The sequence below is a fragment of the Carcharhinus amblyrhynchos genome, chromosome 11 (assembly GCF_965287045.1).
Source record: "Carcharhinus amblyrhynchos chromosome 11, sCarAmb.v2.hapA, whole genome shotgun sequence".
Lineage (NCBI taxonomy): Eukaryota > Metazoa > Chordata > Chondrichthyes > Carcharhiniformes > Carcharhinidae > Carcharhinus > Carcharhinus amblyrhynchos.
The window spans coordinates 45,565,816-45,581,717 of NC_137334.1; the positions used below are offsets into that span (position 1 = coordinate 45,565,816).

Genomic DNA, 15,902 nt, shown 5'->3' on the forward strand with positions numbered 1-15,902 from the left:
TGCCACCATTCTCAGCCAATAAGCAGGGCAGTAGAGCTTTCACCTGATCCATAGATTGCAAGATTAATGATCTCTCTCTAATAAGATGCTGCTTAGCATGCAAACATTATAGCATCACCAGGCTGAGACTTCATTTTTAGGTCCAGCTGCACTTCATGTAATCAAGGGTTGGTCATCTGATTTGATGGACATACTGGGCACAAGGTTATAATTTGTGGTTAAATACAACTCTACTGTTACTAATGGTCCTGTGAACGCCAAGTTATAAGATGCGGGATGCCCAACTTATTTCACTTAGCATGATGATAACAATGTGTGTCACAATGGGAGGGTGTCCTCAGTCTGATCGACACAAGAACTGTTCAGTAATCACTGTTACCAATACTGTCACTCTCAGATATATCTACTTGGGGAGGTTGATCAGGACAAGGTTAAGTTGATTATTCTGTCATATTAATTTTCTCTCCACTTGCTGCAAATTCTTTCTCACAGCTTTGTTCTTTATGACTCATCTAACCTGATCTCTGGTGGTGCTACTGAGCCACTCTTGGTGATAGACATGCAAGTCACTAACTCAGAGTACATTTTACGTTCTTACAACCTTCAGTGCTTCCTTCAAGTGGTGTTCCACATTGGAAAATACAATTCGTCAGGTGAGGGAGAGCAGTAGGTGATAATCAGCAAGTGGTGCACTTACTCGTATTAGACCTGAAGCTACAAAACTTCAAGGCATCAGGAATCGATATGGATGACTCCCAGAGCCCTCCTGTTTGCTAACTGTACACCACTGTGCTGCCACCTCTGCTGGGTCTGTCCTACAGAGGGAAAGGGTTGGTGAGGGAGAGTCTGGGACATTGGGTATGATTCTGTGAGAACGCCAGTGCCAAACTATTACTTGGCCGATCAATGGGGCAATTCCCCCAACATTGGCACCAGCCTCCAGATGTTAATGGTGATGACTTTGTAAAATCATCTGGGCTAAGCGTGGCTTTATGTTCTAATTCAATGACTAGGATGCACTCATGTGGCCAGCCCAGTTTTATTCTCATTATTCTTTGTAGCTGTTTGTTACACTATGACATGCTGATGTGCAAGTGTTTTTATTGAAGATAGAGAGATGCGATCGCAGAATTTTAAATCTATACACTTTTAACAAATATCAAAATTGTATAAAACCATATTATATAAAAACAAGCTTTTCCATATATTAATCAAAATGTACTAAGTACCTCATTTTTCTCCACGACTAGCCAGGCCACTTGTAAGCCTTCAAGGCCTTTAAATGGAACCTCTCTTGTCAGCATTTCCCAAAGAACCTGGAAAACAGAGTACACCTTTCAACATCCATTCAATTCCACTGACAAATACTAGAAAAAGCACAACATTGCTACAGCTCTTCCAGGTTTCTACTAAAGAGGATATTACTAACCAATGGCATTTAGAGATACTCGCCACAAATCTCTGACCTTATCCGCAGCTGGGACTCTCCAGTGCCGCTGCAGTGAATGAATTTTAGCTGAAAGCCAAATTCTCTGTTCTTGCTGGCAGTGGGGAAATCATGGATGAGATTGGAGAATCCCAATCATAGTGGCCAAGAAAGGACCTTCCAGGCACAGGTTGGCCTTACAATGCCAGAGGATGAATATGGCCACCTTTGCCTCGAAGGATGAACAAGGAGATTATCAATAACAGGAAACAATTGACTGCTCCTAACCACTCCCATAACCATATCACAGAAACAAAATGGATTCCGATTCTCACTATACCAAAGGCTGGATCAATGTCTGCATTCAAAATGGAATGCACTAGCTGAAGGGTGGCAGAAACAGATTCAAATCAAGCTTTCAAAAAGGAATTTAATCATTTTTTAAAAATGCATTTTTATAGAGAAAGAGTAGGTAGGGGATGAGACGCTAACTGAAATACTTTTCACAAAGGTTGGCGCAGACTCGATGGGCCAAATGGCCATGTGGGGTTCTATAATTATGACTGCATTGAACACTTGTGGGGGCGGGGGGGGAAGAGAGAGAGAGAGAGAAATAATGTGGTAGATGAAACATTTCCCTTTAGAAAGTCTTGAAATTCAATTCCAGGCTTTGTGGTTAAGATGGAAACTGAACATCAACAAACTAAATTTCTTCACTGTATCCTTGGATACCTGAAGACAAAGATAACAATTTACACAGATTTTAAAGGTCAAAATACTATCCTGCTATAGAAGGAGAGTATAGAAATCAAACTGGCCTGATCGATAAAATGTATTTTCAAGAATGCCAGCGATGGTATCACAAACCACAGAAGTCACAATATGGGAAAAAGCCGTTTGAATCATAGAAATCCTACAGTACAGAAAGAGGCCATTCGACCCATCGAGACTGCATCGACCACAATCCCATCCAGGCCCTACCCCATATCTCTACATATTTTACCCACTAATCTCTCTAACCTATGCATCTCAGGACACTAAGGGGCAATTTTAGCATGGCCAATCAACCTAACCCACACATCTTTGGACTACGGGAGGAAACCGGAGCACCCGGGGGAAACCCACGCTGACATGAGGAGAACGTGCAAATTGCATAACTATAAAGGTTCACGGTGGGAGATATAGGAGGGATGTCTGAGGTAGATTCTTCACTCAGGGAGTGGTTGGGGTGTGGAATACACTGCCTGCTGCGATAGTGGAGTCAGACACTTTAGGAACTTTCAAGCGGTTATTGGATAAGCACATGGAGCACATCAGAATTATAGGGAGTGGGATAGCTTGATCTTGGGTTTGGACATAGCTCGGCACAACATTGAGGGCCGAAGGGCCTGTACCGTTCCATGTTCCACACAGACAGTGACCCAAGCCAGGAATCGAACCCAGGTCCCTGGAGCTGTGAAGCAGCAGTGCTTACCACTGTGCTACCGTACCGCCCTTGTTTGACTCAACAAATCTGATCAACCTTTATCTCTAAATGAACTAGTCCTATTTGCACTTTCCCACCTAGTTCTGCCATCTCTCCACCCCCTATCTAACCAATCTTAAATATTGACTTGGTTTCTAACTTAACCCCTGATCTTGGAATTACATCTGTGAACGGAGCATTTTCACCATTTCCCACCCACAGATACAAAGTTCAAATGGCCTGTTAATACCTGAAAAGACACGAAGAACCTACTTTGCCACCTGATGAGATCATTGCATTTCTGTAGCTCAACTCCATTCACCCATTTTGTTCCACATTCCAATGCACTTACTCAACAAGATTCTATCAATCTCAGCCTTGAAAGCTCCCAGAGTCCGAGATACACAGCTTTTCAGCAGGAAAAAAATTCCAATTGCCCTGAGCCTGTGCATGAAAAGTGTTGTTGTATTTCACTCCGCAATGAATTATTACAAATATACCCTCTTGTTGTGGATTCTTCCAAAGGAACGTTTCTACCTTACTGAATCAATTTATCACTTTAACAACCTCGATTTGATCACCCCTCAAACTTTTAAAAATCAGGTGAATGTAAGCCAAGTTCATGCAATCTTGCGTCATATTTAATCCTTTAAGCGCTGATAGAATTCTGTTGAATTTGCAATCTACCCCCTCATGTCCAAGACCAATATATCCCTTTGAGGTTCAGTTCCCAAAACTCAACGTAGTTCTCCAAATCTTGACTGACCAGCAGTCTGCAAACTGAAAGTTCCTCACCTTAAAATTCCAACTCTCAAGATAAAGGTCAACACTCCATCAACCTTTCTGATTACCATTTATTCTTGTGCATTAGGCTTTAGTGATTTGTGTACAAGGAGACACAAATCCTTTATTCCTCCATAACTCATTGCCTCACAAATACTCCAATTTGTTTTTCTCAAATCCAAAATGGATAGTACAATACTTCTAACTGGTTTTTAAGTTTGTCTTCACTTTCAGCTGGATTTTCTCAGCCCCATGTTGGAGGCTGGAGTTGGCAGGGATGGGGGTCTGGCTGGAAAATAGGGAGCGGGTCCCTCGTGCATTCTTGCCTCCAGGAAACATTACTGGAGTGGATGGAAACCAGGATTGGCTGCCTGCTCTGAAAAGGTGATGGAGGCCAGAGTTAGGGACGATTTTTCAGCCTCATCAGTGTTTTCTTGCCAATGGAATGGCCTTTCCTCCAAGTGCTGAGGTCACCAGCTCAATGGAGGTAGAACCCTCCCTACAGGAGCTTGGTGGGGGTGGGTGTGGGGCCATCAGAGTCAGAATCTTCATGTTCCATAAAATGGGCTAGATTTTGAAATGGCAAAATTGCGGCCAAGCCCAGTACATTGCAAAAGTTTCCCTTCACCCCAATAGAACTATCAGACTAGGTCCTGTTGATTTACTCATGCTTTGCAGGTCTAAGAGGATGCCTTCTCTCCCAGCAGGGCTGCAGTGGCTCCAGAGCTGTGGGCTCTCTGATTGGACTAGCGCTATTAAGAGCCTGACCACTTTCCTTAGAAAGGCAGCAAATGTAGAGGCAGTCAACTAGGAGACCATCTGCCTGAAGATTATGTCACAGGGTGTGCTGACAACAAGCATGGGCTCATTACATTGGGTCTCAAACGCAGCATGAAAATGCAGTACCTTATTCTTCTCCAAACCTCCAAGCCATTAATGACCCATGACAAGAAAACTGTTATGAAAGGCTATGGCAGCTTTGGATTTATTGACAGAAGAAGAGAGCCATACGATTATAAATCATTGATTTAGCCTCAGCTACAGTACTGTGCTCAATTATAGCAATACATTGTATGAAGGACGTCAAGGCCTTGAAGATGGTGCAACAAGATTTCCCAGAACAGTACTAGGAACTTCAGTTATGTGGAGAAACTGAAGGGGCTGGAGTTGTTCTCCTTAGAGGAGGGAAACGTAAGTCATGTGTTAGATGTCTTCAGAATCATGAATGGTTTTGACAGAGAAGGTGAGGAGAGACTGTTTCCAATGATAGAGGGATCAGTAATGAGAGAGAACAACATAGATTAAAGGTGGTTGGTAAAACAAGCAAAAGTAAAAAGGCAGCAATGTTCTGTAATGCAGTGCCCACATGGATGGTGGAAGGAGGTTCAATTATGAAATTCAAAAGAGAATTGAATAAATATTTGAAGGGAAAATATTTACAAGGCTAAAGGAAAAGAGCAAAGGTGTGAGATTAATTGTATAGCTCGACCATGAGCTGGCATGCACACAATGGGTGAAGGTTTCCTACTATGCTGGATCGTTCTATATTCTATGCCATAAGGTAACATACTTCCACATTCCACTCATGCTGACTGCCATTTTAACCACACATTATTCCCCCAGGCACTTTAAGAATACATAGAAAGTGGGATCAAGTGATGTCCAATGTTGCTCCACTTATGGAAACCTTCCAAGAAAGGATGGAAAGTCAGAAACTTTTCTTACCCCCACTAAAAGGAGCACGGCCTCTTTTCTCACACTGCCCTGACCCCCCCCACCACACCCCCACCTACGGAACGATCTCCATCACCATTGGTCCAGTCCAGTCCAAAGATGTCCAGGTTAGGTGGATTAGCCATGCTAAATTGCTCCTTTAGTGTCCAAAGATAAGTAGGATGGATGGATGGATGGATTAGTCATGATAAACGCACAAGGTTACGGGGATAGGGCAGAGAGGAGGGCTGGATCAGATGGTTTTCAGGAAAGATGGTGCAGACCCAATGAGCTGAATGGTATCTTTCTGCACGGTAAGGATTTTTTGATCCTATGGCACTGGTAGGTAGCTCCTGGGCCCTGAGACTTTGACCTTCTCGAAGCCAGTCAGTTGCCTCTTTCTGCTTATTTCAGCCAGGCATTCAACAAACACCAGTTAAATGAGGCTCGGATGTCACTATTTGCCAGAGTTTCCCTCCGACACTTTGAGATAAGATTTTCCGGTCCTTCTTCCTGTCCTACTGATGTCCGTGTAAGGAATCTTGCAAAATGCCTTGGACTTCACTGGGACTGGATAATTCTGCCAGTGGCCAATGCTTAGCTGCCTTCACCGTTGAAAGCTCACCGCAGGGGGACTTAAACTCCAGCCAAAGTTTCTAAAGTAATAAAACTCAATACTGTAGAAAGCCCAGAGGAGTATGTGAAGTATTGGCGTGAAACTAAAAACGAAGACGACAAAGAGAAGGCATGAAAGAAAAACTACAAATAAAATCAAGGAAAACCCAAATAGAAACACAGAAAAACTACAGCACAATACAGGCCCTTCGGCCCACAAAGTTGTGCCAAACATGTCCCTACCTTAGAGATTACCAGGCTTACCTACAACCCTCTATCTTACTAAGTTCCATGTACTTATCTAAAAGTCTCTTAAAAGACCCTATCGAATCCGTCTCCACCACCGTTGCTGGCAGCCGATTCCACACACCCACCACTCCGTGAAAAACTTACCCTTGACATCTTCTTTGTATCTACTCTCCAGAACTTTAAACCCGTGTCCTCTTGTGGCAACCATTTCAGCCCTGGGAAAAAGCCTCTGACTATCCACTTGATCAATATCTCTCAACATCTTATACACCTCTATCAGGTCACCCCTCATCCTTCGTCTCTCCAAGGAGAAAAGGCCGAGCTCCCTCAACCTATCCTCATAAGGCATGCTCCCCAATCCAGGCAACATCCTTGTAAATCTCCTCTGCACCCTTTCCATGGCTTCCACATCCTTCCTGTAATGAGGCGACCAGAACTGAGCACAGTACTCCAAGTGGGGTCTCACCAGGGTCCTACATAGCTGCAACATTATCTCTCAACTCCTAAACTCAATTCCTCGATTGATGAAGGCCAGTACACCATACGCCTTCTTAATCACGTCCTCTACCTGCACAGCTGCTTTGAGCGTCCGATGAACTCAGAGCCCAAGATCCTTCTGATCTTCCACACTGCCAAGAGTCCTACCATTATTATATTCAGCCATCCTATTTGACCTGCCAAAATGAACCATTTCACACTTATCTGGGTTGAACTCCATCTGCCACTTCTGTGCCCAGTCTTGCATCCTATCAATGTCTCGCTGCAATTTCTGATATCCCTCCACAACACCTCCAACCTTTGTGTCATCAGCAAACTTACCAACCCATCCCTCCACTTCCTCATCCAAGTCATTTATAAAAATCACAAAGAGTAAGGGTCCCAGAACAGATCCCTGGGGCACTCCACTGGTGACTGATCTCCATGCAGAATATGACCCATCTATAACTATCCTTTGCCTTCTGTGGGCAAACCAGTTCTGGATCCACAAAGAAATGTCCCCTTGGATCCCATGCCCCCTCGTTTTCCCAATAAGCCTTGCATGGGGCAACTTACCAAATGTCTTGCTGAAGTCCATATATGCTACATGCTCTTCCTTCATCAATATGTTTAGTCACATCTTCAAAAAATTTAATCAGGCACGTAAGGAATGATCTGCCTTTGACAAAGCCATGCTGCCTATTCTTAATCACATTATACCTCTCCAAATGTTCATAAATCTTGCCTCTCAGGATCTTCTCCATCAACTTATCAACCACTGAGGTTAGACTCACTGGTCTATAATTTCCAGGGCTATTTCTAATCCCTTTCTTGAATAAAGGAACAACATCTGCAATTCTCCAATCCTCTGGAACCTCTCCTGTCTCCACTGATGATGCAAAGATCACCGCCAGAGGCTCAGCAATCTCCTCCCTCACCTCCCACAGTAGCCTGGGGGTACATCCCATCCGGCCCGGCGACTTATCTAACTTGATGCCTTTCAAAAGCTCCAACATATCCTCTTTCACAATATGTACATGCTCAAGCTTTTCAGTCCTCTGCAAGTCTGCACTACAACCACCTTTTCCATAGTGAATACTGAAGTAAAGTATTCATCAAGTACCTCTGCTATTTCTTCTGGTTCCATACAAACTTTCCCAACGTCACACTTGATAGGTCCTATTCTTTCACGTCTTATCCTCTTGCTTTTCACATACTTGTAGAATGCCTTGGGCTTTTCTTTAATCCTGCCTGCCAAAGCCTTCTCATGACCCCTTCTGGCTCTCCTAATTTCCTTAAGATCCTTCCTATTAGCTGTATACTCCTCTAGATCTTTAACATTACCTAGCTCTCTGAACCTTTCATAGCTTTCATAAATACACATACAGCAAGAGGATAACTGGGAAATGAGTAGGGCCAATTAGAGACCAAAGGGCTAATGTGTGTGGGGAGATGGAAGACATGGCTATGGTTCTTAATGATTATGGGACAAAGCAGAGATGATATTTAAGAAGGAGAAATGCAAAATATTGCATGGAATAGGCAGAATGAGAGAGGAAATACTTAAGTGTTTAACATCCTTGAAAGGGCATTAATCCCAAGGCTTGGATGAAATATATCCCAGGCTGCCAAGTGAAGGAGGGGTGGAAACTTTGACCACTATTTTCCAATCTTCTCTGGCTGCAAGTGTAGCGTCAGATAATTGCTAATGTTCTACCATTATTTAAAAAAGGAAGCAAGGGATGCACCAAATAATTTTAGACCACTCAGCCTAAACTTGTAGGGAGGCAAGTTATTGGAAAAGATTCTGACAAAATGAATAGTCATTTAGAAAGGCTAGGATTAGTTAAAGATTTGTTAAAGGAAGCCAGCTTGATTTGTACCCCATCCACAAATATTCAGCCATCTAACACTGATGCAGAGTGGAAGCAGAGTGTACTATCCACAAGAAAAGCTCCTTAAGCAGCACTTTCCAAGCGCATGACCACTACCACCTAGAAACACAAGGGTGGCAGATACATGGGGAACACCACAACACAAAAGTTCACTGCCAAGTCACACACCATCCTTACTTGGAAATATATCACTGTTCCTTCACTGTTGCTAGGTAAAAATCCTGAAACTTCCCTCCGTCCCCACATGGACTGCAGTAGTTCAAGAAGGCAGTTCACCACCATCATCACAAGGGCAATGCAATTGGGTAATAAACGTCAGTGATGTCCACATCCCATAAAAACGAATAATTTAAAAAACGCTTAAGGGGCTACTGAGAAGTTTTAAGGATGTTGCTGGAAATAGAAAATTTTAACGTAAGTTCTAAATACTTTGAATATCTAAGGAGCAAGAATTTCTGATTGAGTAAACTCAGTTTTTTTTACTGCAGTTTGCCCAAAATTGGCCAAACCAGCTCAAAAGATTGCAGAGTCCTTGAAAATTACAAATCATTTGTGCTAGTTTTAAAAGAAATCATAGAAGACAGTTTGCTTTGAAAGTCATGTTCAGTTATTTAAGATCAGGTAGAGGGTTGGACACTGATTAAGGATGCTAATTTTATATTATTAAAGCTGCATCAGGTTACCACATTTTTATACATTAAGAATTTTTTTTCTAAAAAAGTGAAAAGAATTACAGTCAATGGAATAAGTAAAATTTGAGAGAAAAATAACCATTGGGTTTTATAATTTAAGAAATCCTTATATGGTTACTGTAACAAAAACCTATCATGTGCCAATGATATCTAGAGGGTTCACTGTGCTCTGTATAACATCTACTGTCATCCATGTGGATGACCTAACCAGGCTCTTGTGCATTATGTGGGAATGAAACCGAGGCAAAATCACAAACTTCAAGTGAAGTGGACAGCTTGTAAAATGACATATTTTACATTCAGCAATACTTTGCACAATTTTGCTCAATTTTGAGCATTATTTGTATTAACTCCTTTCCCCAACTGTGGAATTGCTGTATTTGGAGTTCCTCCTAACATATTTTAATACATCACAAACATCAGCGGAGCTGTCCAGATATTATTGACAGATGATGATTTTTATTACAGCAACTGTGGGGATTACATAAATTATAAAAAGAGGTTTTTTTTCCTCTCTCATAATTTTACTTGCTTTGCTTTGAAGTGGAAACAGCTTTGACAATTGAAATGTTTAACTAACCACATCTTTTCTATTGCACAATACACTTACCACACCATAGGAGAATGTGTCACAGGTCTCAGACACTGGCAGGCTTTGTATTACTTCTGGTGCCATCCATGGGAAGGTCCCCACCAGGCTCATGTGTGTTGTGTGGGAATGAAACCTCGAGGCCCCAAAATCACAGATCTAGGGTAAAGCAAACAGCAGCTTTGTAAAGCATTCATGCTTTTAACTGTAATAGTACGAAACAAACTCAGGTAGAACTGTGAGAACTCACCTTTAATACTCCATCTGCAGCAACCACCACTAGATTAAAATGGTAAAATAAAATGAAACAGATCAAATATTACTTCATTTCAGAACTCTCTCTCATATATCCAGAATAGAAACAAAACAGAGCAAATAGTTTTTAATGAATTAATCTTGTGCAAGGTATCAGTTCTGAGGGATTAAACATTTTAGCACAGGTTTTCAACCCCAGGTCATTGTTATCAAGTCAGGTGATTTCTCAGTTTAGCAAACTCAACCCTTAAAAAAATGGCCCTCCACAGGGTGTGATTTTTGTTCAGCAGGGGGAATGGGGGCTAAAAAATGAGTTGCAACAGACGACCCTAAAATGAACCCACAAGGCTGCTGGGTGCAAGGTCTGCCTCTTGTGCTCCACCATTAATAATACAAAAACAATCCTACAGCCTTCTTCCGTCAAGACACTCCCTGTGTACCATCCATGTTAACATATGACTTCCATCCACCCCACCCCCCCACCATGGCTCCTCACACCTCTATGCCAACTTAGTACCTCTCTACCCATCCAGACTGCTTCCATACTGGCTATGACATCTTAGTGCCAACTCATGCACCATACCAACCACCTTTTGCCTTACACCTTCTATGTTAGCTCATTCAACATCCTTTGACAGTTCATTACAGATTTGACACCTAGATAGCTTTTAAAGCTTTAACATTCCCTGGATAGCCTTACACTCCCTGGATAGCTCTGACAGCAACTTAACATTCCCTTGAAAGATGGACAGCAGCTTTACACTTCCTTGACAGCTGCACAGTTCCTTCTTATAACTGAATGAAGTAGTTCTCCAGGTCAAGGACAAATGTTACCTTTCAATTTGAACTCAATTGTGATCAGTGCTTGTAAATACACTGTATAAAAAAAGTAGACTGCATTGGGATACCTTTGAACTTGTATAATGTTTGAAATGATACTTGAAACTTATACATCTGATGAGCTAAGTGTAATTTTACAAGATGTAAATTTTAAATTTAAACTTTTCAAAGTGCTTCAAAAGTTTAATTACAATATTACAATGTTTAACTTTCAATTGTGGGTACTGCAATTTTCAAGATTGGGTGATAGAACATAATCTTGCCATTCCTTTGTACCTCAGCTAAAAAATAATATATCTTAGCTCCAAAGACATTTCTGGAAACATAATTTTAACATTGCTTTTGCTGTTTAAATGCAGTCCTCTGCAGACCTCTATTTACAAATATACTTTCTTTGAAGAAAAACTTACAGAAAGCATTTAAATTTTTTAATTTAGTGCATTAATAGCTTACCATTTCGTGATTTGAGGTCCCTGTGAATTACTTTTACTGGAGCATCCATATGTAAGTAATGCATGCCTGTAAGGAAAATAAAAACAGACTTTCAGAAGATACCTTAACAAAATGGATTAAATCACATATCGCAAATCTGCAAAATGCAAAGGCATATTGTTAGGGCAAAGAAAGGCAAGGCAGCAGAAACTGCAGTTGTTGAAATTTTAACAGCTTATCCATAGGTAAAGACTGACTGTGGAGAGCAGCCCAGAAAGGAGACAGCAAAGCCCAACGGGATGAAAATACAGATGTGCCAAACTTCAGCTGTGAGTCACTCTTTTTAGTTTAAAAAATGTGAAATTTCTGTCACAGACACTCTTAACAAACATGGCTCCAAAAGGTTCAAATCAATGTGATTTCTCACTAAGTATTATATTTGTAGATAATGCAGCCAAAGACCTGACATGGTATTCATACAAAACAATTCAAAAATTACTTCACTGGGAATATGGTAGTGGGTCCATGTTAAATTGAGATCAGTTAATGAGATAAAGTTGTGAATGAGTTTCACTAACAGCAATCTTTGGAAGTGACCGAAATGGTGATGCCGGTACTTCAAAAAGGAATGGCCTTAGCAATAGGTAGAATATGGGGTCTGAAGCTGAACGCAGAGTCAAACCTCCATGATTCTAACAAGAGGGCAGTATCATGAAAGAAAGGCAACAAAGGGGAGTGGAGCAGTCAACCATGGTGAAAGTTGAAGAACGTGAGAACTGGACAGAAAGTGATTTCAGTCGAAGATGTTGTTGGCAACTTTAGCTAATGTCAGTGCTGCCTGCTTACATTTTTCAACAGAACTTCTGAATACCAATCATAGCAGAAATTCACCAGTTGTGAGTTAATTAGCTGAAATAAGTTAACATGGCTGTGTTTGGGGTCAAACACAACACTGTACCATGCAATGTATTTACTCAAAACTTTTAGAAGAGCAGATCACAGTGGACAAGCACTTTGTAGTACTTAAAGAATTAAAACATAATTTGCAACCAATACTCATTCCTTTAATGAACAAAAACCCAAAGGAAAAAGTGGCTAATCTGCGGCTACAAGGATTTAAAGATGGAATTTGGTCAAATAAAGAGGTGAATGATGTTGCTTAAAGTAACAGTAAGATGGAGGTTTGGGAGGATTTTAGAATTCAGCAAAGTTTGGGGGGGGGGGGTGCTAAGAAATGGATAAGGAAAGAGAGAAAAGAATGGGAATCGATCAGCAAGAGGCATTAAAACAGACTGCAAATATTCTAGAGGAATATAAATAGGGGGAGAGGAAAAGGGCAACCTAAAATCAGAAGAAGGCAAAATGCTATAATTGATTATTAGGAGCATGGTAAGAAAGTCAACATGGATTTATGAAATGGAAATTGTTTGACAATTGTTAGAGTTTATTGAGGATGGGTAAAGGTAAACCAGTGAAGTATATTCAGACTTCCAAAGAGCATTTGATAAGAGGTTATTACATAATATTACAACTAAGAATTGAGGCTAACATATTTAGCACAAATTGAGGGTTGATTAATGGGCAGAAAACAGTAGGAATAAACAAGGCATTTTTGGGTTGGCAGGCTGTGAAGAACACAGGATGACAACAATCAATACTTCAACCTCAGCAATTTATAACCTATATTAATGACTTATGTGAGGGGACTGTGTGTAACCTTTACAAGTTAAGTAATGATGCAAAGTTAGGTGAAAAAATAAGCCACGAGGAGTCTACAGAGGGATACAGACAGGTCGAGAGAGGTGGCAAGAACATGGCAGATAGAATATGATGGGTTGAAGCATGAATTTATTCTGGTAGGGAAAATGAAAAAGCCGAAGATTTTGAATGGAGGGAGACTTGGAAATGTTGGTATTCAAAAGAATCTGGGCGTCCTCGTACACGAAGCACAGAGAGTTAACAAACAGGTACAGCAAGCAGTCGGAACGAGGGTGTCCTCATACTTAGAGTTAAGGGATATGGGGATAATGATTCCACAATCTTGAGCAGTGTATTCCAAATCCTAACCACTCATTCTATTAAAATAGTCCTTTCTCATGTTGCTGTTGGTTCTAGCCCTCCAGGGAATGCAAAAAAGGTTCACTATACTTGTTTGAGAGATGAATGATGATTCTATGAGATGAGAAAATACTAGGCCTATATACACTGATATTTAGGAGAATGAGAAATGATCTAACTGAAACATTTAAAATTCTTGACAAAGTGGATTCTGAGAGGATGTTTCCCCTGGCTGTGCAATCTAGAACATGGGGGTCACTGTATCAGAAGAGATTAGCTATTTAGGAATGAGATGAAGAGAAATTTCTTCAAAGGAATTCTTCGCCAAAAGAGAACAAAGAAGAACAAAGAAAATTACAGCACAGGAATGGGCCCTTTGGCCTTCAAAGCCTGCACCAACTGAACGAAAACCCCCTATCTTCCGGGGACCATATCCTTCTGTTCCCATCTGATTCATGTATTTGTCCAGACACCCCTTAAAACTCATTATCATATCTGCTTCCACAACCTCCAGGCACCAACCATTCTCTCTGTAAAAATCCTTGCCTCGTACATTTCCTTTAAACCTTGCCCCTTGCACCTTAAAGCTATGCTGCCTAGTAATTGACTCTTCCACCCTGGGAAAAAGCTTCTGACTATTCAATCTGTCCATGCCCCTCATAATCTTGTAGACTTCTATCAGGTCACCCTTCAACTTCTGTTGTTCCAGTGAGAACAAAGCAAGTTTCTCCAACCTCTCCTCATAGCTAATGCACTCCATGCCAGGCAACATCCTGGTAAATCTTTTCTGTACCCTTTCTAAAGCCTCCACATCCTTCTGATAGCGTTGTGACCAGAACTGATCACTATATTCCAAGTGCGGCCTAAATAAGGTTCTATAAAGCTGTAACATGACTTGCCGATTTTTAAACTCAATGCCCCGGCCGATGGAGGCAAGCATGCTGTATGCCTTCTTGACTACTTTCTCCACCTGCGTTGTCACTTTTAGTGACTTATGTACCTGTACACCCAGATCCCTTTGCCTATCAATATTCTTAAGGGTTCTGCCATTTACTGTATATTTCCTATCTTCCTTATCCTTCCTATCAAAATGCATTACTTCACACTTGTCTGGATTAAATGCCATCTACCAACTCTCCTCCCAAGCCTCCAGCCAATCTATATCCTGCTATATCCTTTGATGGTCCTCATCACTATCTGCAAATCCACCAACCTTTGTGTCATCTGCAAACTTGCTAATCAAACCAGTTACATTTTCTTCCAAACCATTTATATATATTACAAACAGCAAAGGTCCCAACACCAATCCCTGAGGAACGCCACTTATCATAGCCCTCCGTTCAGAAACGCACCTTCCACTGCTACCCTCTTGTCTTCTTCGGCCGAGCCAGTTCTGCATCCACCTTGCCAGCTCACTTCTGATCCCATGAAACTTCACCTTCTGCACCAGCCTGCCACGAGGGACCTTGTCAAAGGCCTTACTGAAGTCCATGTAGACAACATCCACTGCCCTACGCTCAATCATCTTTGTCACTTCCTCGAAAAACTTGATCAAGTTAGTGAGATATGACCTCCCCTTCACGAAACCATGTTGCCTCTCACTAATACGTCCGCTTAATTCCAAGTGGGACTAAATCCATCTTAAAGAATCTTCTCCAATAATTTCCCTACCACTGACGTAAGGCTCACCAGCTTGTAATTACCTGGATTATTCTTGCTACCCTTCTTAAACAAAGGAACAACATTGGCTCTTCTTCAGTCCTCTGGGACCTCCCTGTAGCCAGTGAGGATACAAAAATGTCTCTCAAGGCTCCAGCAATTTCCTCCCTTGCCTCTCTGAGTATTCTGGGGTATATCCCATCAGGCCCTGGGGACTTGTCTACCTTAATATTTCTCAAGAACCCCAATACCACCTCCTTTTTGATCTCAACTAAAACTATCTACACATCCTTTCCCAGATTCATCATCCACCAAGTCCTATTCTTTGGTGAATACTGATGCAAGGTGCTCATTTAATACCTCACCCATTTCCTCTGGGCTCCAAATGTAGATTCCCTCCCATATCCTTGAGTGGACCAATCCTCTCCCTTGCTACCCTCTTGTTCTTTATATATGTATAAAAAGATTTTCCTTAATCCTGCTGGCCAATGATTTTTCATGACCCCTTTTAGCCTCCTTACTCCTTGCTTAAGTTTCTTTCTACTTTCCTTGTATTCCACATTTGCTTTGTGTGTTCCCAGCCTCCTAGTCTTGACAAATGCTTCCTTTTGCTCTTTGACTAGGCGCACAATATGTCTCGTTATCCAAGATTTCCAAAACTTGCCATACTTATCTTTCATCCTTACAGGAATGTGCCAGCCCTGAATCCCTATCAAATTACACTTGAAAGCCTCCCACATGCCAGATGTTGACT

The 15,902-nt window shown here is 41.5% G+C and overlaps 1 protein-coding gene across 2 annotated transcripts in view; it reads right to left on the reverse strand.

Moving 5' to 3' along the window:
* Positions 1-15,902, reverse strand: part of LOC145350093 (mitogen-activated protein kinase kinase kinase 20-like) — a 70,051-nt gene that overhangs the window by 28,761 nt on the left and 25,388 nt on the right. For both annotated transcript variants that reach the window (XM_080198983.1, XM_080198984.1), the window contains exons 5-8: positions 11,453-11,518; positions 10,155-10,183; positions 9,926-10,063; positions 1,230-1,316 (exon numbers count right to left, since the gene is read on the reverse strand). In XM_080198983.1, the coding sequence (XP_080055109.1) occupies positions 1,230-1,316; positions 9,926-10,063; positions 10,155-10,183; positions 11,453-11,518 (320 nt within the window). The remainder of the gene's footprint in view (positions 1-1,229; positions 1,317-9,925; positions 10,064-10,154; positions 10,184-11,452; positions 11,519-15,902) is intronic.